Genomic DNA, 14,627 nt, shown 5'->3' on the forward strand with positions numbered 1-14,627 from the left:
CAACCATATCTGACGAGTTAAAGTTGACTGAATGTCGAATTTTTTTTATATATTTTTTATTTATATGCAATTATTTCGGAAATTAGAAAAGCTACAACCTTCAAATATTTTTTTTATTCGACATGAAATTGCGCACATTTTCATATATAAAACTCTATGAAATGGAGCAAATATTCCGAGAATGCGACGTACGCATTCGGAGATTTGTGGCGGAGAATCCGCGCGTGGAGGGAAGGAGTTTTTTTTTAAATTCACCATAAATCTAAATATTGTGCTAGAGACTTTGAATTTGCTTCAAGATGAAGATAAATGACTGAATATTACTAGACTGTAAGAGTTTTAGCTTACAATTGCGTTTTTCGAACATTTCGGTGGAGTCAAAGTTGACCGAACATGGTTTTTCTTCTATTTATCGTGATTTATATGCAAATATTTCGAAAATGAGAAAAGCTACACCTTCAATTATTGTTAGTTGTATTCTACAGAAATTGCACACATTTTCATATATAAAACTTTATGTAACGGCTAATTTTAAAATGGTGCAAACATTACCACAATCGCACGTATGATTTTTTCGGAAGAGTTGGGACCGTTAGCGGACGTAAAGAAAATGTTATTTTTTTCATAAATTCACCATAAATTGAAATATTGTGCTAGAGACTTCCAATTTGTTGCAAAATGAAGGTAAATGATTGAACATTACTAGAATATAAGAGTTTTAGCTTACAATTGCATTTTTCGACCATTTCGGTAGAGTCAAAGTTGACCAAAGGTTGAAAATTTGTCACTTATCATTTTTTATATGAAATATTTCAAAACTGATAAAAGCTACAAACATGGGTTGTTTTTAGTTGTATTGCACATGAAATTGCACACATTTCCATATATAAAACTTTATGTAATGGCTAATTTTAAAATGGTGCAAACATTACCATAATGGCATGTATGATTTTTTTCGGAAGAGTTACCGCACGGACGTAAGGAAAAAGTTTTTTCATAAATTCACATAAATCAAAATACTGTGCTAGAGACTTCCAATTTGTTGCAAAATGAAGGTAAATGATTGAATATTACTAAAATATAAGAGTGCGGCAAGAAAAGAAATTCGCACTTGCACGCCTGCGTAAACGATTGTAAACAAAACAACACTTGATCCGTGAACTCCCAGCATCCCCCAAGGCGCGTGATTCAAGAGTTTCGGGGCTGGTAGGCCTTTAAGTATTTTTCCGCAAATTTAAAAAAAAAATTTTGTATGTCGAAGTAAAATACGTCCAGTCAGCACCCGAGAGACAAAAAATGTCAACGTAACATACGTCCACTCGGCGTTTAAGGGTTAATCATAAAACTAGACTTAGTCCTTCACCAGCACTATCTCATTAAACTAAACTGGCTACTGTAACCAGACCTAAATACTATTAACATTTATTTTCTGAAGCCTTATAGTTTATACTTGGCATGTGTAGAGGAATCTCTGTACTTGAAGATCAGGTTTTAAAATACTGAAAGTTCCTATTATCTGCTACAATAAAATGATATATGAAGGGCAATGAAAATTTTCTTTTGGCCTCAAAGTTCATCAGGAGAAGAAAGAACATTAATATAATGTGTAAATCTTGAAAAATCAGAAAACAAAGAATGCGTAATTAAATAACCTCTGTACTCTTTTATGGTTAGAATAACCTAAGGAAAATGTAGATAATTACAGAAGTTAATTAGAAATACATGACAAATGAGTTTTGGTTACAAGTCTCATTAAAATGTAGAATAAATCAACATAAGGATAAAATTTGCGATCTTCACTCATATAGACTATGAAACTATTAAATTAAAATAAAAACCTTTACCTCTGCTTCTGCCACATCTGTTCAAAAGCATCTGCCAATTCAACATTGGTTATTTCTTCTGAATCCTGGAACTTTAAAAAACCATCTCCTCCATGGCCTGTCATATAAATCAGTATATTCGAGCCATCATCTGTCAAAAGTCTCTTAGAGCGAGGAGTGCTTGGAGTTAAACGTCCAGTAAGAAGTCTCACAAAGTTTTCAACTGTTACCTGAAATTGGGAACAAATAGGTATTACTTTTCAAAGAAACACTCATATCTTTAGTTTCTATCGCACTACCCCCAGGAATCACAGTCACATCTAGACTTTGTAAATGCTGTAGTCTGGACTGAAATGAAAATGTAAGTACAGTCATCCTGCAGTATTCTTAAGGAATGTGTACCACACCCTCCTGTGAATACCAAAAGTCCATGAATACTGAAACCTCCTCTAAAAATGCTTAAAACTGCCTACGTACTCTAAAGGTTCAAACACCAAATACGTATACCTTAAACTATCATCCTAAAACATTTAGTCACAAAAATAATATGAAAATACAGTAATTAATCTGTAAATAGGTGAATTTTCCGCAAATAATGTGATATGTTCCAAAGGAAAATCTGTGAATAACTGAAGATGCAAATGGTGAACTGCAAATAAATGAGGGTTAGCTGTATTAATTTATTGTTTACTAAAATTAATAAAGTAAACCCCCCTTACTTGCATTCTCACAATTCGTGGACTCACCTACTCGCAGACTTTTCTGGGAGAGCCTATCTCCAAATTATTCACAAAAAATCAGGCAATTTGCAGACTTTTCCGTCAAGAAATATTCACTAATTAGTGTATTTTTATGTTATTTTTATGAATAAATACCCTTTTATATTAAAAAAATGATTGACTAATTTTCAGATATTAATATTGATTAATACTGCATAAAGTTTAATAAGATTAAGATTAAATAATAATTCTCTCTCTCTCTCTTACTGAGATGTATATTTTTTGTATGATAAATGATTTACTAATTTTCAAATATAATGTAACAGGCAATATATCAACTCATTAAAAGAAAATATTATAGATAATTAGTACATTTTAGCTTAACCCTTAAACGCCGAGCCGCTATTTACCAAAGTGTTCTCTTGTATGCGGCGGCGTTCGGGAGTTAGCACCGAAGCGGAATTTTTTTTTTTTTTTTTTAAATCACAGCACACTTAGTTTTTAACATTAAGAGTTCATTTTTGGATCCTTTTTTGTCATTGCCTAAAGTTTAGTATGAAACCTTCAGAAATAAAAAAAAAATCATTATCATATATAAACATTGGAATATATGAGTGCAAAAAAAAAAAATTTCATATATAATTGTATACAAATCGCGCTGTGAGCAAAACGGTTAAAGCTAATGAGTTAATTTTTTTTGTTGTATTTTACACTAAATTGCGATGATTTTGGTATACGTATACCAAATTGTAAAACGATCAAAGCAACACGAGAAAATATTATCACAAATGATGCATAAATTCGTATCGCGCTGACGTAAAAAAGTTTTTTTAAATTCACCATAAATCGAAATATTGTGCTAGAGATTTCCTGTTTGTTGCAAAATGAAGGTAATTGATTGAATATTACTAGACTGTAAGTGTTTTAGCTTACAATTACAGTTTTTGACCATTTCAGTCGAGTTAAAGTTGACCGAAGGTCGAATTTTTTCTATTTATTGTGATTTATATGAATATATTTTAAAACTGATAAAAAGCTACAACCATGAGTAATTTTTTGTTGTATTCTACATAAAATTGCGCACATTTTCATATATAAAACATTATGTAACGGCTAATATAAAACAGTGCAAACATCAAGACAATCTGACGAAAGAAATTTCTGAGATTTTCGGCAGAGTTACCGTGAGCGGACATAAGGAGTGTGTTTTTCAAAAATTCACCATAAATCGTAATATGGTGCCTGAGTTTTCCAATTTGTTGCGTAATGAAGGTAAATGATTGAATATTACTAGAATGTTAGAGTTGTAGCTTACAATTGCATTTTTCGACCATTTCGGTAGAGTCAAAGTTGACCGAAGGTTGAAATTTTGCCCCTTATCGTGATTTATATGAAAATATTTCAAAGGTGATAAAAGCTACAACCATGAGTTATTATTTTTTTTTGTATTCTACATAAAATTGCGCACATTTTCATATATAAAGCTTTATGTAACGGCTAATATAAAATGGTGCAAACATTACGGCAAACTGACGAAAGAATTTCCGAGATTTTCGGCAGTTACCACGTGCGGACGTAAATAAAATGTTTTTCAAAAATTCACCATAAATCGAAATATTGTGCTAGAGTTTTCTAATTTATTGCAAAATGAAGGTAAGTGATTGAATATTTCTAGAATGTAAAAGTTTTAGCTTACAATTGCGTTTTTTTACCATTTTGACTGAAGGTTGAAATTTTGGCACTTATCGTGATTTATTTGAAAATATTTCAAAACTGATAAAAGCTACAACCATGAGTTGTTTTTAGTTGTATTCTACATGAAACAGCACACATTTTTATATATAAAACTTTATGTAACGGCTTATATAAAACGGTGCAAACATTACAACAAACTGATGAAAGAATTTCTGAGATTTTCAGCAGTTACTGCACGGACGTAAGGAAAAAGTTTTTTTCAAAAATTCACCATAAATCAAAATATTGTACTAGAGACTTCCAATTTGTTGCAAAATGAAGGTAAATGATTGAATATTACTAGAATGTAAGAGTTTTACCTTACAATTGCGTTTTTTAACCATTTCGGTCGAGTCAAATTTGACTGAAGGTTGAAATTTTGGCACTTATCGTGATTTATATGAAAATATTTCAAAACTGATAAAAGCTACAACCATGAGTTATTTTTTGTTGTATTCTAAATGAAATTGCACACATTTTCATATATAAAACTCTATGTAACAGCTAATATAAAATGGTGCAAATATTACGACAAAGTGATGAAAGTATTTCTGAGATGTGTCGCTGATGCTTTTTAGTGCGAGAAGAAAGAAATTCGCGCATGCATGCCTGGGTAATGCTTGTAAACAAAACAACAGCTTGATCCGTGAACTCCCAGCATCCCTCAAGGCCATGATTTAAAATTTTTCACAAACTAGGCCAATAACTATTTTTCTGCGAATATTTAAAAAAACTTTTTGTCATCGACGTATCGTGCGCCAATTAAGCACCCGACAGACAATTTTAGTCGACGTATAATACGTTCAGTCGACGTATAATACGTTCAGTCGGCGTTTAAGGGTTAAGAATCAATAAATTGTGTAAAATTTTAAAGGAATACATATGACCCCAATCTTTTGCTGAAAGACTTGGAGAGAGGGGGGAGGGTGAACCTGTCAGAAATATCAAGAAACCTGACAGCATACTGCCAATTTGAGTCTCTTTAACCAATTGGTTAATATTAACATATATGCACACTGTTTGTGTATGTGTTCATAGTGTTTTAAAAATACGCAGTAAAGGTAATACATCTTTGGATGACAAAAACAAACAAACTTTTTCGCTGTCAGTCGCTAGTAGAGAAATAAATTAACATTCCAGAGAGATTAAAGAGAGAAACTCTCTCTCTCTCTCTCTCTCTCTCTCTCTCTCTCTCTCTCTCTCCTCTCTCTCTCCTAGTTCAGCACAAGATAGTATGTCTAGAGGTAACTCTCTCTCTCTGCTTTTTGGCTGGAAGGGCGGGTTAGATGTATATGCATAATTTTTTAAGGGTACTAATGTTTACGATGTCTTTGAAATAACATAATTCCAAACATTAACCCTTAGGAGCCATTATAAAAAATTAATATGCAGCACCCCAGACGGGGGAACCCTGAAGTCGGCCAATTTAAGATAAAAACACCTCAGTGGAAAGAGGAAGATATGCAATTGCGCATACTTTAAAAGAAAATTCTAAAAAATTTTCCCTACCTTCCACGAGAAGTTGAAAATGACTATCAACAACCCCTTGTGGGACCTCTTTTACATGGCAATCATAATTTTTACCAACTATATACGTTTTTTCTAATAAATACATTTATTTTATTTTGTAAAATTGTAATTACAGCTCACACAATGTCAAAACAGATAAGACATAAATTCACTAATAAATTCTGAGCATATTTGCTGTAAAATATTTATGTAAATTTACCAAGAACAAAGATGAAGTAACTTCTTGGGATTTATACATGTTTTTTCTATTTCTTTGCACAATTACATCTAAAACTGACATACTATCATAAAAGATAAGAACTAAAACCAACAGCAACCCCTTGGTATATTTATGAGCAAATTTATAAAAGATATCATGTGAAACACAGAAGCAGTATGACATCCTCCATTGAAGTCAAGACCACAACTAAGCTCTCAGCCACCCAGTCTCTCACCTTAGCCTGTCTAAAAGTTGCCATTAGTGAATTTATGGGCTATAAAAGTAATGGCACCTCTTTCCCACTCGATTCCTGCAAATCGATGGTGCATAATATTGTTACTCACCATGAGCCACACCGTTGTCCACCCAAAACCTGTTATTGCTCCTCATGTGAGCATGTTTAAGGTATACATTTGGTATTTGAACGTTTAAGATAGGCGGTTGTAAACGTTTTTAAAGTGTGTTCTAAGAATGTGCAGATTTTAACTATTCGTGGAGGTCCACTGTACTGTGTGTACTTCAACAAGGCCACAAAAGTAAGCCTTCATCAACTAACTATAATAAGGTTCGCTCATGGGGTTTGTTCTCAATACAGGTATTCTCCTACTTATGATGGGGTTAGGTTCCGAAAAACCCATTGTATGTCGAAAAAATCGTATCTCGAATATAGCCTACCTTACACTAGGGTAATCAGTACCATCTTTACATATAGGGTAGCATACTCTACTACAGTATATTACTTATACATATATGGCATAGTAATTATTAATTTCAGCTAATTCTCTAGGTTCAATGCATATTGGCTCATGATAATTCAGTAATAAGAGAAATTGAATAACATTAACAAGTTAGCCTAGAGTATATGATGATAGATACCATGGTTTGTTTGTTTGTTTGTATGGTGTTTTTACGTTGCATGGTACCAGTGGTTATTCAGCAACGGGACCAACGGCTTTACGTGACTTCCGAATCACGTCGAGTGTGAACTTCTATCACCAGAAATACAAATCTCTCACTCCTCAATGGAATGGCCGAGAATCAAACCCGTGACCACCGAGGTGAGGAGCAAACACCAAACCAACCACGCCACTGAGGCGCTTATAGATACCATGGTGAATTGGACTCAGATTCGGACCGATATCAGCATAAATGAGCGATGCCTATCAGGCTGCAGAGGCCTACATATAATTATGGAACAAAAACATAACGAATATGCATCTTTTCCATGAATCTTTTAAAAATTATACATTACTCTATCCTATTATATTGTATGTGTTTTCATATTACATATTGTATCATAAAATACTAACAAAGCGGTCAATGTATTGGTTTGGAAATCAGTAGATGACGAATATGAGTTTATTTTGTCGTATTTAACTGAATTCGGAGCAAATGGTCTTCCTTCTAGTTAGCATAAAAGAATATCTAGATAGTACTTTACTTATATAAGACAAGGTCATCTTTTCGTTATAAGACGTATTAAGTCGAAATATGAATCTGTCTCATTGGGAACTAAATTATTTTTTCGTTAACAGATTGATTTGTGGGCATGTTTATTGTGTAAGGAAAATTGCGTGATTCCGTTTGCTATTTTCACTTGATTTCTTCGTAGTACAAGCTTTACCGTTACGTTATTATCTTTTATGGCGTGAATACAGCAGTAAAATGTATTCATTTCAAGACCTGAAGTTTTGATTTAAATGATTCTCTCTCAACTTTATCTATGGTTGTCTTTGATTAGATAAGTTTAAGGGAGTTTTATCTTTGTTACCGATGCACAATAACAGTCATTAGCAGCTTGAAAAGTTCTCAGCTTCAGCTACAACTTTGTTCAAATTTAACAGTATGTTTCCTCGCTGATCTTTGATCTATAGCAAATAAAGTTATTACCTAAAAATATATCAGCCCTATTATGCATAACATTATTTATAACATAACTGCGATAACTGTTTTACTATCGTACGATGGCTGAATACAAGCCAATGGATGTTGTTGTCTAATTCGGTTGTACTTAGCAAAACGTCGTTTCTCGTTTGGTTGTTCATGGCTGTACACATTTACCAAATGAGTAAAACGTTAAAATAAAACTTTCATGATTCTCTTTTGCTGTTTTTTCTTTTTAACTTATTTAACTAGAAGATGGGATAAGTTAAGTATATCTTAGTTTTACCAGACCACTGAGCTGATTAACAGCTCTCCTAGGGCTGGCCCAAAGGATTAGATATTTTTATGTGGCTAGGAACCAATTGGTCACCTAGCAACAGGACCTACAGCTTATTGTGGGATCCTACCACATTATATTGAGAAATGAATTTGTATCACCAGAAATAAATCCTCTGATTCCACGTTGGCCGAGGCAAGAATCGAACTTCGGACTACGTACCGGATTGGTAGCCAAGTGCAAAAAACACTCGTCAACAAGGACTAGAAGATGGGATAAAGTTAGGCTATAGTAATTTGGTCTGTCTCTTGCTGCCTGGTTGTACGCTGCAGGCTGCACCAGTTATGATCAAAATTTAAAGATATTTCAAAATACAGGCAGTCCCCGGCTTACGATGGGGGTTCCATTCTTGAGACGCGTCATAAGCCGAAAATCGTCGTAAGCTGGAAAATCATTAAAATTCCTAAGAAAACCTTATTTTTAATACTTTGGCTACATTAAAAACTATGTAACTGCATCTTTGATTGCATTTTTCACCAAAAAAAAAAAAAACCTTTCAAATATTGATTATCTTGAATTTTTGGAGTCATATATCTTCCACCAGATTGGCGGCGTAACCCTGGAACATGCGTTGTAAACCTAGAAATAATTTCTGAATAATATAATTGAAAAGCGTTGTAACCTTGGAATGTCAGAAGCCGCACCCGTTGTAAGCCGGGGACTGCCTGTATTTTCATATCAGTATTATTTGCTAACCTCATCATAAAATCAGATTATCGTAAGACGAATTATCATAACTTGAACACTACCTGTACAGTGGACCCCCGTATTTGCGTTCTCCAGATTCGCGGATTTCTCTCTGGAACGTTTCCCTACATTATACGCGGAAAATTCGCCTATTCGTGATATTTTACTATGAGAAATATCCACAAATTCACAAATTCCTGGTTTTTTTAATCAATTTCATCATAAAATGCACTTTTTGTGACCTAAAAAAACCAGGTACAAAACTTTTATGTGGGTTTTTCTTGAGTTTTAACTAACAAAAAAGGTTTTAAGCATTTTTTTTATAGGGGTTCCAACTATTCATGGGGGGGTTCTGGTACGCATCCCCCGCGAATACGGGGGGACCACAGTAGTATAGGTATTAGATTTCATTTAATCACTTACAAGAAATCAAAAGTTTAAAAATTCAGTGAACAAAATGATGAGGATTCTGACAAAATACTTTATTTTAAAAGTATAAAAAAATTAATATTAATTATAAATCACCCCTTGCAATCCAATGCTAATGGGTCTCCAGATGCGCCAGACTGCTAAATCCTGAGGGAAACAGGAACCACTCTGTGCATACTCAAACTGTGGCCCATCATCCAGCACAATGGGCAGGAGGACACTAGGGAATCTCTTTAGGTGCTTTGACCAAAAAAACAAACAAATCAATGTTGTGATGGTCAAAACATTATTAACTGCACTGCAAATCAAGTCGAATGGCAGAAAACTAAATGTACAGACGATCCTATGGGTGCTGGAAAGCATCCTCCTTAGAAGCCAAGAGCCTTGAATGAATGATCAGAACACCCAGAGCTTCCAGTTTAGCTTTGTTAAACAGGTTAATCATTGTTGATCAAGAACCATGCTATATATGAGCGATGGGTTTGTGGTGAAACAAATATCAGTTGCACTTCATGCATCATTACTAACAAATATAAGGACTGACCTCATATCCTCTGTAATCCACTTCCACATCTTCACCATATACATTTATATGCTGATGTGCATTGTTAAAGACTGTTGCTGGACGAGGATTTCGAGGATTGCAGGCCATGTCATCTGCCACCATAAGGATGATCTGGCTGCAAGACAAAAATTTTTAACCAACCTTAATTTATTTGAGAAAAGAAAATTTACATGAAGTTCTTACATATAAATAGTCAAAAATACCCTGTAAAACACAACCACAACATTTAACCATCAGGAGGGGACAAAGTGTAAAATAATCATTCAAGTAATGCAAAGTCATCTTAAAACATCAAGACTACCTTCATACAAAAATAAATTAAAACACTTCAAACCTTTTATAAGAATTAAAAGACACAACCAAAGTGTTGCAGGTTCCTAGACATTTTTCTTTAACTTGTTGAAATACAAACAAGAATAATTTACAAAGTAAGAATGTTTATAATAGACTGTGAAAACAAAGAGCTAAGAAATTGACATTTTCCAGATGTAGACAAACAATAAAATTACGGAAATGATAATTTTTGTCCTTCAGTTCCTTCATTTATTCTATGAATTTCTTTCACCTTCAGAATTCATGCATACCGACCTTCAGGATATCATAGACAGAATCTCAATAACCGCAAACCTTGAATCTTAATTTCATGGGAGAGAACTGAAATTAAACACCAGAAATTTTATATTTTTTTTATGCATGCATATGCAGAAATTTTGAAGGGAAATTCTGGTAAATTTTCAGTCTCCAATTTCCATATACACTGTCTCTTTCTATGACAATCTTCCTTCTGGGTCAAGAGAACTGAAATTAAAATGTTGAAAATTACTTTTTTTTTTATACATGGACTTATGGAAACTTGGCTGAAAACTCTTGTAATTTTTTCAAAATTTCCTTTTTGTTCATTCAATACCCAATCTTCATCCATACAGTTACATATATGATAAGTGTTTTTCTGTTCTGGGTCATGCAGTAATGAATGTGAAACTGGAAAAATGTCATTTTTCCTAAAAGCAAACCTGCAAAAATTTTGCTGCAAGTTCTTGTAATATTTTTTCTCTGATTTCCTACCATGACTAAGTAACATTAATATTCCTTTCTGATTCAGCACTGAAAATGAAACACTGAAAATTTTGATGCTTCTTCTACATGAACCAGCAGAAATCTGACCTAAAAATCCTACTTCACTATCTATAAGCAGTTTAGGATACTACATCTAAAATAAGAGTGGTGAAAGATACAGTTTAGGCAAAATACTTTACCTATCAGGGATTCCCAGTCTTTTGACTGATCGATACATCGATAGCACATTGGCCACATGGCGATAGTTAAACCAAAATCGTGAAGTATCAACCAAGACTGCCCAATTATTGGTGTGGGGTTTTTCCCCCCCTTAACAAAATTTGCTTAAGGAAATGCATCCTGAAAAATTAAGAACATAAATGTGACGATATGTAATTTTAAAATTCATATGAATCAATTACTGGAAGTAAATTACACTTTCCATTATATACCCACACTTTCAAGATGAGGAAACTGATTAACAAAATATGGCTAAATATCAATTAAACTAAATACAGTACTGTAATCTGAAAAGCCTTAAGCCAGTTTAACAAACAAACTACTACATAAATATTTCAATAAAATAAGCCAAAGAGGAGATTCAGGAATCACACAACAAATGTTCACATTTCCTAAACAATTGAACATAATTTCACAGACTTAATACTTAAAAAAAAAAGTACAAGAGCTATAGGCCACCAACTTTCCAAAGTGCTGGAGAAAGTGCTCAGTACAGATCTAGCCTGCATCCTAACAAAGTTTATATCCTGTTATTCACTGGTTTAACCAAAATTTATATAACTACGAATCTGCATTTACATAGATGTGCAGACAATTTTAAAATTATCCCATCTTTTGCTGAAGGAAAGGATTCACTAGCACAACATCAACTTCACCATCAGCAAGACATAATGGTTTCACTATTAATCTATGATACATACACTAATGCATTTCTCTAGACACTTTGATGCACCTTGATGATGAACATAGTGAGGTGCACATGTAATGGCACAACCCTACTTGAAATAACTTACTGTGCAACCTTGCCATGGAGGCCTAGCAATAAAGAACATGACAGAATTAGCTTTAGGAAACTGATATAAACCATTCCAACCATTGGACTCTAATCAGTTCTATGAAATTTCATGCATTTCTAACCCACTCAACGGCAAGTCTATGAGCAAAAACTTTTTCTGGTGGGAATGTAGTTCTTGAATGCCACAAAAGACAGACAGATGGCAGCACCACTAAAAGAACATAAATATTTACCAATAAGCATAGTCACATTAACAAGCAACAGTCCAGTTATAATTTCTGCATATCAATATCTTTGTCAGTTAATTAGGGTAGGTTATTCCTTCCAACATTAGTGGTATAGACGACAGATTGGTACTGATTACAGTGGTCCACCTGTATTCGTGGGGTATCCGTACCAGACGTCCCCCCCCCCCAAATGTTTAGAATCTATGAATAGTTGGAACTCCTCTAAAAATGCTGAAAATGACCTATTTGGTGGGTAAAACTCAAGAAAAACCCACTAAAAATGTTTTTACATGGTTTTTTAATAGTTTTATTACAAAAAGTGCATCTTATGATGAAATTGATAGAAAAAACCAGGAATATCTGGGTATTTCTCATAGAAAATACCGCAAAATAGGCAAATTTCCTGCGAATAATGGGTAGTTATGGTCCAGAGAGAAATCCACGAATCCATGAGTCCGCGAATCGGGAGAACACGAATACAGGGGTCCACTGTATCTCTCCCTTCAGATATCAAAAACCACCCATGATCAATTTCTACTTCAATCACTTTTCAGATTTTGTTTTATAAGAAAATCATCACAAATGATTACTTAGCTACTACAGTATTCAATTTCAGTTTATTGGTAGTGTTTCTTGCTCAAGAATGTCACCCACTGCCATACTTTGAGTACTGTATTTCAATTTTGTAAACAGTGTGCTGTGATATCAGCTGATAATTGGTCATGTTTACGATGACATATTTTGCCGATTCAGTTGTGATGGCAGTAAGGATAAAACTACCGATTACAAAGTAAAAATGTATTTCAGTTCAAACCATGACCTGGGAATAAGAAGTTTCATACTTTCACTAATATAGGCAAAGGCAACAAAATGCTGTTCTATTGTGCTGATTACAACTGCAATCTTGAGTAACATCAATAAACGTTACATATATATGCAAATATTGTTCAAATGAGTGCTGGGAAGGTTAGGAAGGACGTTGGATCAATGCCAGTTACGAAAGGGACCGGAGGCAGACAACACCATATTGGATTTAAAAACTGCCTTGAAAACACATTTTACAAAGACCTCACATGCTTATTTTAGTTCATATGGCGCTTTCATATATCACATTATGTTGACGAAACTTCAAAAGAAAACTTCAATCTTTTGAACGGTAAGCTTAAAGATGTAATTGTATTCTTGTTTCACCAATCGTATATCGAGTGAATATGGCTGATCCTCCTGAGTACTATGGATCCAAGGCAGTTGTTTCCCCTAGTATACAAATTACCTAAACAGATAAAAAAATCTATATATTTACAATTATACTCTACTATATTCAACATGATCGGTTGCAACACAAGCTACGGCTAGGCCTGGGTTGGCCTAGCCTATACCTGTCTCTGTAGGGGAAACATCCGAGTGGCCTAGCTCACCCAGTCTTGCCCGCTTGTTGATCCACACTCCGATACAGTACTTTTGCTTACTTCAAAAGGAGAGTAGAGGTCTCGAGGTGTTGCTCCCACCACCGATGACTCACGACTGGTGCCCATCTCCAGTGTCAGGATGTGTTAAAGTACTTTTTTGGAGGGTGGATCAACTAGCGGGCAAGACTGGATCAGCTAGTCCACTCGGTTCTTTCCCCTAATTAGTCAAGGCCATAATAGGATAAATGACCAAGCAGGGACATACCTAGTGGCCACCTTCCCGAAAAAGTACCTACTTAAATTTGCTGCCATGAGCATCAGTCAAGAGTTGTGGCCCATCCAAGCAGCACACAGAGACATACAATTTCTCGCAGTAGGAGAAACAACCAAGTGGACTAGCTGATCAAGTCTTGCCTGCTTGTTGATCCACCCTCCAAAAAAAGTACTTTACCACGTCCTGACACCGGAGATGGGCACCAGTCATGAGTTAGCTATTCATGGTGGGAGCAACACCTCAAGACCTCTGCTCTCCTTTCGGAATAAGCAAAAGTACCTTTTTGGAGGGTGGATCAACAAGCGGGCAAGGCTGGATTAGCTAGTCCACTCTGTTGTTTCCCCTAGCCTATAGCTAGCTAGGCTAGGGGATACGTGTTTTCTATAGGGTAAAAAACCGCATGGTACAGGGGTAGACCATGTACGATCAACGTGAACAACCCCAAAAAAAGTACATTATAACGCGTCCTGACATCGGAGATGGGCATCAGTCGCGACTTGTTGTTGGTGAGAAACGGAGCTAAAGACCTCTACTCCGGTGTCAGGACGCGTTATAATGTACTTTTCTTGGGGTTGTACACATTGATCGTATATGGTCCACCCCTGTACCATGCAGTTTTTTACCCTACTAGGGGTACTAGTATTACGACCTAGGTACCTAATGGCATACCGCTTGGTCAAAAGTTTTTGGTATTTCTAAAGAATACTACCTAGTTCCG

General features: G+C 34.8%; 1 protein-coding gene across 1 annotated transcript in view; it reads right to left on the bottom strand.

Annotated features, from left to right (window-relative positions):
- LOC135210380 (putative GPI-anchor transamidase) overlaps positions 1-12,950 on the bottom strand; it is a 31,353-nt gene extending 18,403 nt beyond the window's left edge. Inside the window, exons 1-4 of the mRNA XM_064243287.1 lie at positions 12,881-12,950; positions 11,164-11,293; positions 9,887-10,022; positions 1,845-2,053 (exon numbers count right to left, since the gene is read on the bottom strand). Coding sequence (XP_064099357.1) covers positions 1,845-2,053; positions 9,887-10,022; positions 11,164-11,293; positions 12,881-12,950 — 545 coding nt within the window. The remainder of the gene's footprint in view (positions 1-1,844; positions 2,054-9,886; positions 10,023-11,163; positions 11,294-12,880) is intronic.
- Between the last annotated feature and the right edge of the window lie 1,677 nt (positions 12,951-14,627).

Source organism: Macrobrachium nipponense, chromosome 39, assembly GCF_015104395.2.
Source record: "Macrobrachium nipponense isolate FS-2020 chromosome 39, ASM1510439v2, whole genome shotgun sequence".
Taxonomy (NCBI): Eukaryota; Metazoa; Arthropoda; class Malacostraca; order Decapoda; family Palaemonidae; genus Macrobrachium; species Macrobrachium nipponense.